This window comes from Odocoileus virginianus, chromosome 24, assembly GCF_023699985.2.
Source record: "Odocoileus virginianus isolate 20LAN1187 ecotype Illinois chromosome 24, Ovbor_1.2, whole genome shotgun sequence".
Taxonomy (NCBI): domain Eukaryota; kingdom Metazoa; phylum Chordata; class Mammalia; order Artiodactyla; family Cervidae; genus Odocoileus; species Odocoileus virginianus.
In genome coordinates, this window is record NC_069697.1 from 8,074,824 (window position 1) to 8,090,729 (window position 15,906).

Sequence of the window (15,906 nt, forward strand, 5' to 3'; positions counted from 1 at the left end):
TCTATTCAGTGGGTGCTTTTAAAATTATCTGAATTATCAAGCTGCTCAGAACAAAGGTGCTTTGTGATTGTCAGCTCCATATTCTAAAAGAGCAGGTTAATTTCTCTGAATCTCACAGTTGGAACTTTCTAACACTAACTGGCAGTTCCACCTAGTGATCAAGGCAATTGACTAAAATAAATTACACATAAAGCTGAGATTCCTAATAGTAATAAGGCCCCTTCATGAGCTAATCACATCAGCAAAAGCCCTCATCCGTTGGCTGCAACTCTATGGGGTCTTGAATCTATCGTATAAAAACTGTACTTTCAGAAATGTTTCCATTTCCAGTTTTATGAAAGGACTAACAGAGCCATGTCTACATCACTAGGAACAAAAAAGGACTTCCAAATATATTCATTAGTGGACTCTTTGGTTAAACTAGAAACTGTTGCTATACTGACTACTAGTGTCCAAGCTGTTTACAAAATAAGTTGGGTAAGGCTCTCCTTTCAATGCAATCAACCAGCAGTTATTTCTAAGTCCCTATGATGTGTCTTATTAGGTAATACCCCTGTGCTTCTGGAGTTTAGGGTGAGGGAAACTCACATACACGAATAGAGAAAAATATCATCTCTAGGCACCATACTACTGGCTAATGGCTATAAAGCAATTATTAGCAGAAATCCTTGTGTGCTATGGAGATACTGAATTAAAGCTATGGAACTTGGACTAAGGGCTTCATACTTAGGGGTAATTTGATAAGTCTTAAGGGACTAAAGTCATTGTAGATGAATTCCCTAACTAAGCAAAAATCTGCTGATGGGAAAGAAGAGTCATAGAGACAGCCATTGCTGTCGTGGCTCCTCCAGTCACACACGGCGTTGTACCATCCTCATAATGAAGACACTGGTTTCACTGGCCAAGAGTGTTGATGGCTAACAGCTCATAGCACTGAGTTCCTCCTTCTCAGCATCTCCATCACAGCTGAGGAGACCCCTGGCCCAAGATGTAGGGAAAGGCCGCATCCGAAGACTGGTAGATTTAGGAGCATAAAATCTCATCCCTCTTCAGAATTCAGATCAACTCTGAAGAGTTATCATAGCTCTAGAACCTCCCGTAGGATCAGCTGAGGCCTCTGATATGACTGAACCACAGCCCAGCTTCTCCCAAACCATTCTGCTTTCTACACTTTCTCACAGGTGTTGATTCAAAGGACACATCCCAGTCAACCTCCCACAGGCAAATCTGAGTTTGCCTCCCTGGAGAACCCAACCTGTGGATACTGAGGACACTGACTATAGCTGACGGCAGGGAATCTGCACTTATTCCACCAACAGGCAGATATGGCTCTACTGTCTGCTGTCACTTGTGGGCCTCCTGTTCTTGTGGGGAAAACCTCAACCAAATAGACCTTCTGGTGACATGTGCCAGGATAGAAAAGAAACCGGGCAAGGGGGAGGTGGTGTGAGTGCTGAGGAGTGGGCGGGACTTCCTCAATAGCATGGCCATAGAAAAGCTCTCTAAAGCCGTGTTATGTTAAGCAGAAAGCTGAATAATCTACTGGAGCAACCCATGGTGGTATCGAGGGGAAGAAGACTGCAGGCAGAAGAAGGGCGTAGCAAAGGCTCTGAGTCCATGTGTCCCTAACAGGTTTGGAGGAGAGAAGGCAAACTTGGGAGAACAGCAGTAGGAGATGGAGGGGTCAGATCATATAAAGCCTCTTAGTATAAGAAATCCAGATTATTTTAAGTGAAATAGGAATGCATGGAAGGGCTTTGAGAAGGATCGTCTCATGATCAGGTTCCAATTTAAAATGATCAGTCTGCCTTTTTTATGTGAAGAAGAGTCAAGGAAAGAGCAAGAGTTGAAATAGCATCGCTGTCAGGAAGCTATTACAGAAGCCTAGATCCAGAATCATGATGATTTAGACTGAAGGTCACCAATAGTCAAGGTTTGCCTGGGACCAAGGTTTCCCAGGATACAGAACTTATGAGGCTAAAACTAGTCAAGTCTTGAGGAAACCAGGATGATTGGTCACCCTTCTTGGACTAGAATGATGACCCTATAAATGGAAAGTATGGGTCAAATTCAAAATATATTCTGAAAGTTAAGTAGGTAGTGAAACTGAAAAATATTTGGATAGTTGGGGCCAAGTATAGAGCTTCTGGAAAGACAGGAAGATGGGTTTGGGCCTTTCAAAGATAAGCTTGTCATTAGTATGTGATTGAGATCAGACTTTGGAGAGATTATGGCGATCTTTGGTCAGACTGTTTCAAACAAGATGACAGAAGTATTTCAGGCATGACCTCACATAGTGGAGATGGCAGTGGTGAAATGGAGGTAGAGGGGATAGAGGTGGTATTGGAGACCATGATGTGGGATGATGGTGGTGATGGTAGCAAATATAGCAGAGATGCAAGTCATACTGGAAGTGGAAGTGGTGAGGATAGGAGTTATGCAGATGACTGTGGTAGAAAAAAGTGAAAGACAAAATACACTTGAAGATACATTTACCAAAATCAAACAATGTCAGGTTGAGTGACTAGAAGACAACAAAAGGGAAGGTGGCCAATGGAAACAGATTAGTTGGTGACCCTGACAGAAAAGGGTATTAGGAAGGAAAACAGCTGAGGGGAATGTTTGCTGATGAACATCCATTTCGTTAGATGACCTTAACATGAAAAGAGAATATCCTAGTGGGTGGTCAGTTAGCAGTATTAGTTTATATTATTCCAGATGGCAGTCTGATAGTATAGAAAACTCGGGATTGAGTCCAAAGGCTTTGTTTCATGCTGACACATCAAGTAACCTAATGTAAACTAAGCTTAAAATATTTAGCATTGAAAAGCAACTTCAGTTGGTTAACATAAAATGCTTGCTTAATTTGACATTTCAGCAAATGAAATCTTACCTGTTGAAGTTCCTAAATTAATTAATTAAATGTATATCTATAAAAGGTGCTAAAATAAGTACTTTTCCTTAATTCCCTTTCTCCCAAAACACCCATTTTGAAATGTTATCTTTCAGTCACTCATTCTTACCCCATCCCATAGCTGTAAAATTACAGGTAACTTCACATAGCTTTTCTACTTGAGGTATGCTTTTTAAAACTGCAACTGCTTTCTTCTGAAACTGTGTAAAATCTTAAAGATTCTGTATATGTCTTAAGACTGAAGAATAAAAATATACTAGAGGTTAGGACAACTCTCTGTTTAGAACAACTGAGATGCCTGCAAACTGCAGAATTAGATTTGGGGCCATGAAGAGAGGTATCATTTGAGAGAGAACAGTCATGTCAAAATGCCTCGTTAGAATGATTAGAGTAACCCAGTTCTCCAACAGAGTCCACCTGGGAGACTATTGTGGCAAATAGACAGAATCCTGCAAAAAAACAACCCTCCTAACAAGCATTTCTGAACAGCAATTTTGTTCATTTACATTTCTCTTGTCTCCTAAGGTTAAGATGAATTTGTCCATCCTTTGTATTAATGTCTGTGCTATTGAGGCCCATTCTGTATTTTCAGAGGCTATGAAAAGTAATTTATTCTACTAGATTCTCCTGATGTGTAAATTAATTCCTAGGGGTGAGTAGGCACTTCAGGTGAATTTAGCACATTATATGTAACTCTCTATTATCTACACTAATGGAAGGGACATATTACCTAGAAAATTCAAAACAGGAAAATGATCTCAAATTTCCATGTATTTCCTTTCTGAAAATTTGTGGAAAGTGATAATTTAGGGAATGATGTTGTCTTCAAAGAATTTATAGTTATGTGGGAAAATTAAGACTTGCACAGGTAAGACCAAATTAAAATCCTCAGTAACATATGAGATACATAAGTAAGACACTGTGTGAACTCAAGGAATGAAAGAACCATGGCTCCACACACAGTGATATTTTCAAAAACATTACATCAGCACCATTTCTCTGTTTTTCTCTCTCCTTTTCTCTTACACAAACACACACATACACACACACACACACACACTGAAAATATTACTTCTCACCTAAAGATAAATCATAGAACAGGTAGATACCCTTCCTTTTTGAAAGATGGATTTAATGAGTACCCCAAAACAGGAACTGCATTTTCTTAAATTGTTGGATTATATGTAGGCTATTATTTCCACAGTGGAGAGTCTGGCTACTTTAGCTAACTTAACATATGTCAAGTTATATAGAAGGCCAAAAGCAGTCATATTAGGAATACAACAGGAGAAGACCTGAGGATACGCCCTTCTACACCTCATTCCCGTGTTAGAAACCTATCTGCAGAGGTCTGACACAACTATTACATTACCTTCTTTGGAATTATTGGCAGTGGGGGTGGGGGAAAGATACAAAGAATTAAACCTGGATTTGCCATCAGTTCAGTTACTCAGTCAAGTCTGATTCTTTGCGACCCCATGGGCTGCAGCATGCCAGGCCTCCCTGTCCATCACCAACTCCTAGAGCTTGTTCAAATTCATATCCTTCGAGTCAGTGATGCCATCCAACCATCTCACCCTCTGCCATTCCCTTCTCCTCCTGCCTTCGATCTTTCCCAACATCAGGGTCTTTTCTAGTGAGTCAGTTCTTTGCATCAGGTAGCCAAAGTATTGGAGTTTCAGCTTCAGCATCAGTCCTCCCAATGAATATTCAGGGTTGATTTCCCTTAGGATTGACTGGCTTGATCTTGCTGTCCAAGGGACTCTCAAGAGCATTCTCTAACAGTTCAAAAGCATCAATTCTTTGGTGTTCAGTTTTCTTTATAGTCCAGCTCTCATATCCATATATGAAGAATCATAGCTTTGACTAGACAGATCTTTGTCAACAAAGTAATGTCTCTGCTTTTTAATATGCTGTCTAGGTTGGTCATAGCTTTTCTTCCAAGGAGCAAGCATCATTTAATTTCATGGCTGCAGTCACCATCTGCAGTGATTTTGGAGCCCCAAAAATAAAGTCTTTCACTGTTTCCATTGTTTGCCCATTTACCATGAAGTGATGGGACCAGGTGCCATGATCTTAGTTTTTTGAATGTTGAGTTTTAAATGAACTTTTTCACTCTCCTCTTTCACTTTCATCAAGAGGCCCTTTACATATACTTAATCCCATATATCAGGGAACAGTCTAGTGCCTCCAGCATCTGAGAATACAATAGAGTCTACACCCTTGCCCCTCTCTCATGCTTATAAATATGAATGAAAAAAATCTTGCTTGTGTTCAATACAGTCCTTAGTTATCTTAAAGAGTAAGACATTTAGGACAGTTGAACTTATAGATGTCTTCTGAAAAAGGTAAAAGTTCTGCACAGCATCATCACTTTAAGCTGTTCATCAGTTGTTCAGAAATGCTCAAATATAGGATTGGTGAATGTTCTTGGAACTGAAATATGGTACCAATGAAATAACTCGAGGGCATGTGAGGAATTTTGTATTGCTATATATTTCACTTTTTAAACCATCGCTTAGATTTTTATAAATTTTAGGATAAGGAAAAAGAAATTTAGACCTCAATGAGTGAAACTAAAAGTGCAAACTCTTATACTTTGTTGTATTTCTGCTATTAGGAATTTACAATTTCTCACCAATAAATAGAGTTTAAAAACACAAAGGCAAGTCCATTTCCTCCAAACGTCTAGATATTACACATAATCCTATTTGAAATGTAAAAAGACAAAAAAAGGAGGTAGGTTGATTCTACAGAAAAAAAAAAAAAAAAAACTGTTAGTCTCTTTTCAAAGCTATTTAATCAAGTTATACTTGCCAAGAGTTCTACAGTACATTCAGAATGTAATCTCTTAAAAAGTCATCTTGATCTCATCTCCTGAACCAGTGAATTATGGATGTATTTTGATGAATGTTAAAGTATAAATGAGCTCTTTAAAAACTGAAAGATACAGTCACTCTTGATGATACCTTAGTGAATGAAAGACCACTGAGTAAATGCCAGTGGATGTAAGAGTTTTCCGATTCTAATTGTGATAATCCTCCTTCCTGAGGTGTTTACAATGTATATATACAAACTGCATTCACTTTTATTTGAAAGATTATTTACACTTTCTTATTGGTTTTCATAGCAAGAGAAATTGGGTGATATCTGCTTCTCCCTTCGCTATGTACCTACTGCTGGCAAGCTGACTGTTGTCATTCTGGAGGCAAAGAACCTGAAGAAGATGGATGTGGGTGGCTTGTCTGGTAAGTCTATGATGTTTATTGTGGGGTTTTTTAATGCAATTTCATCATGGACACCAAATGCTTAGCACACATGCCCATGACGCCCCACTCCTTCATTGATGACAGTTCTCTTTTCCCTCGGAGCCTGAAAGCACTCTCAGAATTCATCCCAACACAGAGCCCCAGGAAGTTGTTCTCAGTTTATTGGAATTGGCAGAGAAGATGAAACCTATTTTCCTGCTTCATAGCCCAAAGATCAATTATCCTATAGCACTGAAAGCTAAAAATGTTTGCTTATCTTCTGAAAGGTGACATCTATGACCAATTATATAATTTCTTTCAGTTTTTTGCTTTTGATATTTGGTCAAAATTCATTTACGATGTGAAAAATAGTTTATCTGAGATGTATCAGGTATTATTTAAGTGTTTATATTTATATAAGCAAAGACAAGTATTAGGTAAATTTATCAAATGTAGCCTAAATAACTTTTAATAACACTATTTTATTAAATATTCAGTATTTCAAATATATGTGAACAGTAAAACCTGAGGGTACTTTCTCATGGTAATATATTTATTCTCTAAAGCTTATGTTGGTAATGGAAAGACTTTGAGATTTAAAATTCTGTACAACCCAATTTTAATTTTCAAAGAAGTAAACTCTTGCTCAAAAGAAAAGTCAACTCAAGGACATCATTTCCACAGTTGAACATCATTGTTTTTATTTTCTTCTCTGTAATTAAATCAATTATATATTTTCTAATAACTTAAAATGTGGAGGAATTTTCTTGATATGGCACAGGGTCATCATATATAAACTGTCGTTGTCACTGTTTGTGGCTATGGAATTAGAACCAACATTACTGATTATCCAGTGCTTTCTCTAATAAAAATATTGCAAACTTCAAAAGGTCACTCTCATGGAGCATGGTGATTTTATATTCTAAGGCATAACAGCTAAAATATGCTAAAGTGAAGGTTCCATATACTGAACCACTAATTTGTCAGCCAAATACTCCTGGTGCCTAAATTTACTTCTCTTTATAAATAAGTCACCCAGGAAATTTGCACTACTTCTTTCACGTCACTGAGAGCTCATTTAAAAACTTGCTGCTTTCATTGCTTTAAATTTGCTTTGTTCATACCACTAGGCAATGAGCAGTTTCTTTTAAAAATGTAGAGTATTTATTGTGCCAAAGGTGCAAAATATATCCAGACACATATGTGTGTGTCTATGCACATCCACCTTGTCCTGGTTCTGTCCAGTAAAAAAGGCCTATAAACAGGCTGACCCAGTAGCCATGTGCATCCCTAGAACCAGAGATGGTTTGAAATACAATTTCTCACTAGAAGAACATGGAGTTTACTGGCTCTTTGGTAGAACCTAGGTGTGGCACAGAAGGCATTCAAGACAAGCCTAGAACAGTTCATCATAACAGAAAGCAAGGAAGCCTCATGTCGGTAGGCTTAGAAGTCACCTTGCAGTGACTTCCACTGGCCAAAGATGTGTTCATTTGAACATCAGTAACGGAATAAGTACAGTATATCTGAACCTGAAAACAAAAGAGGGTACTCTTTTGTTTTGAATTTATGTGCAGAGAAACTTTTAGGCACAAGAATATTTCACTCCCAGAGTTCTACTTAGTATCCTAAAGTCTGACTTTGACACCTTTGACCTCTCCACTTCCTTTGGCTCAATAGCCAGGTATCATCATGTAGTTCATCTGTATCTTCTCTCACACATTTCTCTGCTCAGACTCCTGTGCCAACTGCCTCCTCACTCACCTGTATCTCATGCTCCCCTGGACTTCCTCCCAATTCACCTTTCACCCTTCAGAGTTCCAGAAGCAGCTCTACCATGAAGCCAAGAAAACTTTAGGGCCCCTTATTTGTTGTCTTCTTCTAAGGTCCTAGAAATGAGTTCCCGTGGTCATAGACAGATGCTGATGTAGATAGATGTTACATACTTGTTCATCACAGCTTGTGCCTCTTGACACTCTGACTTCTATCTTCCGTCTCACTTGTTATCTAGCATCAGAGATGCTACAGGCACTTTTGAGGTTTAGCTAAGGGAAGTTGGGTCTAGCCGGACATATTTGTGTGGCTCTTACTCACACCCATGTGTATTGGGTTATTGCTGGGTGTCGAGTGAAGGAAGGGACCCCGGCATGACTCATACCACCCACAGTGCTAACTCAACATTGTGCCATGAGAGGGGCGAGGCCAGAGGTTGTATCTGATTCAGTCTTCCTAACTTGATAAAAAAAGAAGAAATATATTCTTCTTTCAAATGTTGAACTATATTTGCTGAAAACAGTTAACTGAAACCAAAGTGGGCTTTTTTGTCAAGGTTTACGATTATATTAACTTCACCACCCACTCATCCCAGTTCAATCCCTAAATTTGAATTACCTGAAATGATTTTGTTGAATTGTTAAATATTAAATTAAGGCTATTTAAAGGCTAAATATCCTTTAAGAGTCCTAATCATATGGGCTTCCTGCTGTCTGTAAAATTATCACAGTCACTTGCTGCTGCTGCTAAGTCGCTTCCGCCATCACAGTCACTTAGGTCTGCATAATAGATACTTCCAGACTATGCCCCACCATATTTTTGTATTTTAACCAAGTTGACCAGCACACTGAACAGGCTATGTAATTTGCTGCCTCCACTCTTTGCTTAAGTCATGCCCTTCACCTGGAATTCTCTTCCATCCACCACAGTCTAGCTAAATCCTAACCATTCTTCAGGCCCAGCTTAAGTCTTATTTCCTCCATCCATTGAATAAATATGTATTGTTTCCCTACTCTATATTAGGTATTGTTCTGAAACTGGGTTTACATCAGTGGCCAAAATAACCAAAGGGCCCTGCCCTCAGGCACCTTACATTGTAATGTGGGGAAACAAACAGGAAGTCAATAAATATGAAAGGCACATGGTACACCAAGAGATGATAAGTGCTATGAAGAAAGCAAAGCAGAGATGTAGGATGACAGATGCCGGGGAGACGTTTTAAATGGGGTGGTCAGGGAAAGTCCCATGAGTAGCTAAACTTTTGGCAATGACCTGGGAGAGGTGACAAAGTGAGCCTGAGGGGTGCCTGGGAGAGATAGCAATTTAGGTGGAGGGATTCCATGAAGCCTTTTTTGATCCATCCTAAAAGAATAAATCTTTCTCTTTCTTAAATGCCAGTACTTTGTTTACTTCCTTCAAACTTCACACTTCTCTCACTAGACTGGGATCTGTATTTATATATCCCACCATGCCCGCACTGACGGTAGTGCCAAGCCGAGGTGCTAAATGAATAATGAATTATTTAGAAAGGAGTTATGGCCTGTAAAAACAAGTCTTGCATTTCAAATTTGTTTAACCTACTTATCATTAAAATAACTTTAAGTACTTGGATGGTCTGTCTCAAAGTTCGTTGACCTACTGAGGAGACCAAAATTATATAATGAGGCCATTTCAGGTAATTTGAATGTCAAAACATATTTGTTAGACATGGCTAGTAAATTGGAATCAAAATGGGGGTTTTGCCAGTGTTTAAGTCTCTCACTATTAGCAATTTGACATTGGACAAGTTATTTAGCTTTCTAAGCCTCAGTTGCATTATCTGTAAAGTTGGAATAATAAGAGAATCTTGTTTATCAGGTTATTATGAGAAATAAATGAAAGCACAATAAAGTGTTCACTAAATATTATTGTAATTGTTTTTATTAAGAATGTTATAAAATCTTGGGCTAAATATGCAAAATGTGAAAGCAACCAGTGGACAGTTAAATCAATGGCTTGATTCACTGGGGAAAAAAAATGTTTGATGGGATAATTAAGTTTATGAATACATCAACAGAAAATTGGATTAAAGATTTACTGAGCATGGCCCCACCCATCAGAACAAGACCCATTTTCCCCCTCATTCAATCTCTCCCATCAGGAGGCTTCCTTAAGCCTCTTATCCTTCTCCATCAGAGGGCAGACAGACTGAAAACCACAATCACAGAAAACTAACAAATCTTATCACATGGACCACAGCTTTGTCTAACTCAGTGAAACCATGAGCCATGCCGTGTAGGGCCAGCCAAGACAGACGGATCATGCATGATGAAAACCTGGTCCACTGAAGAAGGGAATGGCAAACCACTTCAGTATTCTTCCCTTGAGAACCCCATGAACAGTATGAAAAGACAAAAAGATAGGACACTGAAAGATGAATGCCCCAGGTTGGTAGGTGCCCAATAAGCTACTGGAGATCAATGGAGAAATAACTCCAGGAAGAATGAAGAGACAGAGACAAAGCAAAAACAACACCAAGTTGTAGATGTGACTAGTGATGGTAGTAAAGTCCAATGCTGTAAAGAGAAATATTGCATAGGAACCTGGAATGTTAGGTCCATGAATCAAGGCAAATTGGAAGTGCTCAAACAGGAGATGGCAAGAGTGAACATAGACATTTTAGGAATCAGTGAACTAAAATGGAATGGAATGGGTGAATTTAACTCAGATGACTATTATATCTACTTCTGTGGGCAAGAACCCCTTAGAAGAAATGGAGTAGCCATCATAGTCAACAGAAGAGTCCAAAATGCAGTACTTGGATGCAATCTCAAAAATGACAGAATGATGTCTGTTCGTTTCCAAGGCAAACCAATCATAACACAGTAATCCAAGTCTATGCCCCAACCAGTAATGCTGAAGAAGCTGAAGTTGAAGGGTTCTATGACCTACAAGACCTTTTAGAATTAACATGCAAAGAAGATGTCCTTTTCATTATAGGGGACTGGAATGTACAAGTAGGAAGTCAAGAGATACCTGGAGTAACTGGCAAATTTGGTCTTGGAGTGCAGAATGAAGCAGGGCAAAGGTTAACAGAGTTTTGCCTAGAGAACACACTGGTCATAGCAAACACCCTCTTCCAACAACACAAGAGAAGACTCTACACATGGACATCACTAGATGGTCAATACTGAAATCAGATTGATTATATTCTTTGCAGCCAAAGATGGAGAAGCTCTATACAGTCAGCAAAAACAAGACGGGGAGCTGACTGTGGCTCAGATCATTAACTCCTTATTGCCAAATTCAGACTGAAATTGAAGAAAGTAGGGGTAATCACCAGACCACTCAGGTATGACCTAAATCAAATCCCTTACAATTATACAGTGGAAGTGAAAAATAGATTCAAGGGATTAGATGATAGACAGAGTGCCTGAAGAACTATGGGCAGAGGTTCATGACATTGTACAGGAGGCAGGGATCAAGACCATCCCGAAGAAAAAGGAATGCAAAAAAGCAAGATGGTTGTCTGAGGAGGCCTTACAGATAGCTGTGAAAAGAAGAGATTTGAAAAGCAAAGGGGAAAAGGAAAGATATACCCATTTGATTGCAGAGTTCCAAAGAATAGCAAGAAGAGATAAGAAAGACTTCCTCAGTGATCAGTGCAAAGAAATAGAGGAAAACAATAGAATGGGAAAGACTAGACATCTCTTCAAGAAAATGAGAGATACCAAGGGAACATTTCATGCAAAAATGGGCTCAATAAAGGACAGAAATAGTATGGACCTAACAGAAGCAGAAGATATTAAGAAGAGGTGGCAAGAATATACAGAAGAACTATACCAAAAAATCTTCACAATCCAGATAATCACAACAGTGTGATCACTCACCTAGAGCCAGACATCCTGGAATGCGAAATCAAGTGAGCCTTAGGAAGCATCACTATGAACAAAGCTAGTGGATGTGATGGAATTCCAGTTGAGCTACTTCAAATCCTAAAAGATGATGCTGCAAAAGTGCTGCACTCAATATGCCAGCAAATTAGGAAATCTCAGCAGTGGCCACAGACTGGAAAAGGTCTGTTTTCATTCCAATCCCAAAGAAAGGCAATGCCAAAGAATGCTCAAACTACTGCACAATTGCACTAATCTCACATGCTAGTAAAGTAATGCTCAAAGTTCTCCAAGACAGGTTTCAACAGTACATGAACCATGAACTTCCAGATGTCCAAGCTGGTTTTAAAAAAGGCAGAGGAACCAGAGATCAAATTGCCAACATCCATCGGGTCATCAAAAAAGCAAGAGAGTTCCAGAAAAATATCTACTTCTGCTTTATTACCTATGCCAAAGCCTTTGTCTGTGTGGATCACCACAAACTCTGGAAAATTCTTCAAAAGATGGGGATATCAGACCACCTGACCTGCCTCTTGAGAAATCTGTATACAGGTCAGGAAGCAACAGTTAGAACTGGATATGGAACAACAGACTGGTTCCAAATTGGGAAAGGAGTATTTCAAGGCTGTATACTGTCACCCTGCTTATTTAACTTACATGCAGAGTATATCATGAGAAATGCTGGATCAAGCAAAAGCTGGAATCAAGATTGCTGGGAGAAAAACAATGAATTTCACCTTTTTCTCAAGTGCACACGGAACATTCTCCAGAATACATCACATCCTGGGCCATAAATCTAGCTTTGATAAATTCAAAAAAATTGAAATCATTCCAAGCATCTTTTCTGATCACAATGCACTAAGATTAGATGTCAACTACAGGGAAAAAAACTATTAAAAATTCCAACATATGGAGGTTAAACAACACGCTTCTGAATAACCAACAAATCACAGAAGAATTCAAAAAAGAAATCAAAATCTTCATAGAAACAAATGAAAATGAAAACACAACCCAACACCTTTGGGACTCAGTAAAAGCAGTGCTAAGGAGAAGGTTCATAGCAATACAAGCTTACCTCAAGAAACAAGAAAAAAGTCAAATAAATAACCTAACTCTACACCTAAAGCAACTAGAAAAGGAGGAAATGAAGAACCCCAGGGTTAGTAGAAAGAAAGAAATCACAAAAATTCGGGCAGAAATAAGTTCAAAAGAAACAAAGGAGACCATAGCAAAAATCAACAAAGCTAAAAGCTGGTTCTTCAAGAAGATAAATAAAATAGAAAAATCATTAGCCAAACTCATCAAGAAACAAAGAGAGAAGAATCAACAAAATTAGAAATGAAAATGGAGAAATCACAACAGACAACACAGATATACAAAGAATCATCAGAGACTACCATCAGCAACTATATGCAAATAAAATGGAAAACTTGGAAGAAATGGACAAATTCTTAGAGAAGCGCAACTTTCCAAAATTGAACCAGGAAGAAACAGAAAATCTTAACAGACCCATCAAAACACAGAAATCGAAACTGTAATCAGAAATCTTCCAGCAAGCAAAAACCCATGACCAGATGGTTTCACAGCGGAATTCTACCAAAAATTTAGAGAAGAGCTAACACCTATCCTACTCAAACTCTTCCAGAAAATTTTAGAGGAAGGTAAACTTCCAAACTCATTCTATGAGGCCACCATCACCCTAATACCAAAACCTGACAAAGATGCCACAAAAAAAGAATACAGGCCAATATCACTGATGAATATAGATGCAAAAATCCTTAACAAAATTCTAGCAAACAGAATCCAACAACATATTAAAAAGATCATACATCATGACCAAGTGGGCTTTAGCCCAGCAATGCAAAGATTCTTCAACATTCGCAAATCAATCAATGTGACACACCACATTAACAAATTAAAAGATAAAAACCATATGATTATCTCAATAGATGCAGAGAAAGTCTTTGACAAAATTCAACATCCATTTATGATAAAAACCTTCCAGAAAGCAGGCCTAGAAGGAACATACCTCAACATAATAAAAGCCATATATGACAAACCCACAGCAAACATTATCCACAATGATGAAAAATTGAAAGCATTTCCCCAAAAGTCAGGAACAGGACAAGGATGTCCACTCTCACCACTACTATTCAACATAGTTTTGGAAGTTTTAACCACACAAATCAGAGAAGAAAAAGAAATAAAAGGAATCCAGATTGGAAAAGAAGAAGTAAAACTCTCACTGTTTGCAGATGACATGATCCTCTACATAGACCCTAAAGACTCCACCAGAAAATTACTAGAGCTAATCAATGAATACAGTAAAGTTGCAGGATATAAAATTAACATACAGAAATCCTTTGCATTCCTATATACTAACATTGAGAAAAAAGAAAGAGAAATTAAGGAAACAATTCCATTCACCATTGTGATGAAAAGAATAAAATACTTAGGAATAAATACCTAAAGAAACAAAAGGCCTATATATAGAAAACTATAAAACACTGGTGAAAGAAATCAAAGATGACACAAATAGATGGAGAAATATACCATGTTCATGGATCAGAAGAATCAATATAGTGAAAACGAGTATATTAAGCAAAGCAATCTATAGATTCAATGCAATCCCTATTAAGCTACCAATGGTATTTTTCACAGAACTAGAACAAATAATTTCAAAATTTGTATGGAAATACAGATAACCTTAAATAGCTGAAGCAATCTTGAGAAAGAAGAATGGAACTGGAGGAATCAACCTGCCTGACTTCAGACTATACTACAAAGCAACAGTCATCGAGATAATATGGTACTGGCACAAAGACAGAATTATAGATCAATGGAACAGAATAGAAAGCCCAGAGATAAATCCACATACCTATGGACACCTTTTTTTTGACAAAGGAGGCAAGAATATACAACGGAGAAAAGACAATCTCTTTAACAAGTGGTGCTGGGGAAACTGGTCAACCACTTGTAAAAGAATGAAACTAGAACACTTTCTAACACCATACACAAAAATAAACTCAAAATGGATTAAAGATGTAAATGTAAGACCAGAAAATATAAAACTCCTAGAGGAAAACATAGGCAAAACACTCTCTGACATAAATCATAGCAGGATTCTCTATGACCCACCTCCCAGAGCAATGGAAATAAAACCAAAAATAAACAAATGGGACCTAATTAAACTTAAAAGCTTTTGCACAACAAAGGAAACTATAAGCAAGGTGAAAAGACAGCCTTCAGAATGGGAGAAAATAATAGCAAATGAAGCAACTGACAAAGAATTAATCTCAAAAATATACAAGCAACTCCTGCAGCTCAATTCCAGAAAAATAAACAACCCAATCAAAAAATGGGCCAAAGAACAGACATTTCGCCAAAGAAGACATACAAATGGCTAACAAACACATGAAAAGATACTCAGCACCACTCATTATCACAGAAATGTTAATCAAAACCAGAATGAGGTATCATCTCATGCCAGTCAGAATGGCTGCTATCAAAAAGTCTACAAACAATAAATGCTAGAGAAGGTGTGGAGAAAAGGGAACCCTCTTACACTGTTGGTGAGAATGCAAACTAGTACAGCCACTATGGAGAACAGTGTGAAGATTCCTTTAAAAACTGGAAATAGAACTGCCACATGACCCAGCAATCCCACTGCTTGGCATACACATCAAGGAAACCAGAATTGAAAGAGACACATGTACCCCAATGTTCATCACAGCACTGTTTACAATAGCCAGAACATGGAAGCAACCTAGATGTTCATTGGCAGACAAACAGATAAGAAAGGTGTGGTACATATACACAATGGAATATTACTCAGCCATTAAAAAGAATGCATTTGAATCAGTTCTAATGAGGTGGATGAAACTGGAGCCTAGTATACAGAGCAAAGTAAGTCAGAAGGAAAAATACCAATACAGTATACTAATACATATATATGGAATTTAGAAAGATGGTAACAATGACCCTATATACAAGACAGCAAAAGAGACACAGATGTAAAGAACAGCCTGTTGGACTCTGTGGGAGAAGACGAGGGTGGGACAATTTGAGAGAATAGCATTGAAACATGTATACTATCATA

The 15,906-nt window shown here is 38.1% G+C and overlaps 1 protein-coding gene across 2 annotated transcripts in view; it reads left to right on the forward strand.

Annotated features, from left to right (window-relative positions):
* Positions 1-15,906, forward strand: part of SYT1 (synaptotagmin 1) — a 582,867-nt gene that overhangs the window by 474,345 nt on the left and 92,616 nt on the right. For both annotated transcript variants that reach the window (XM_070454249.1, XM_070454248.1), the window contains one exon: positions 6,045-6,162. In XM_070454249.1, the coding sequence (XP_070310350.1) occupies positions 6,045-6,162 (118 nt within the window). The remainder of the gene's footprint in view (positions 1-6,044; positions 6,163-15,906) is intronic.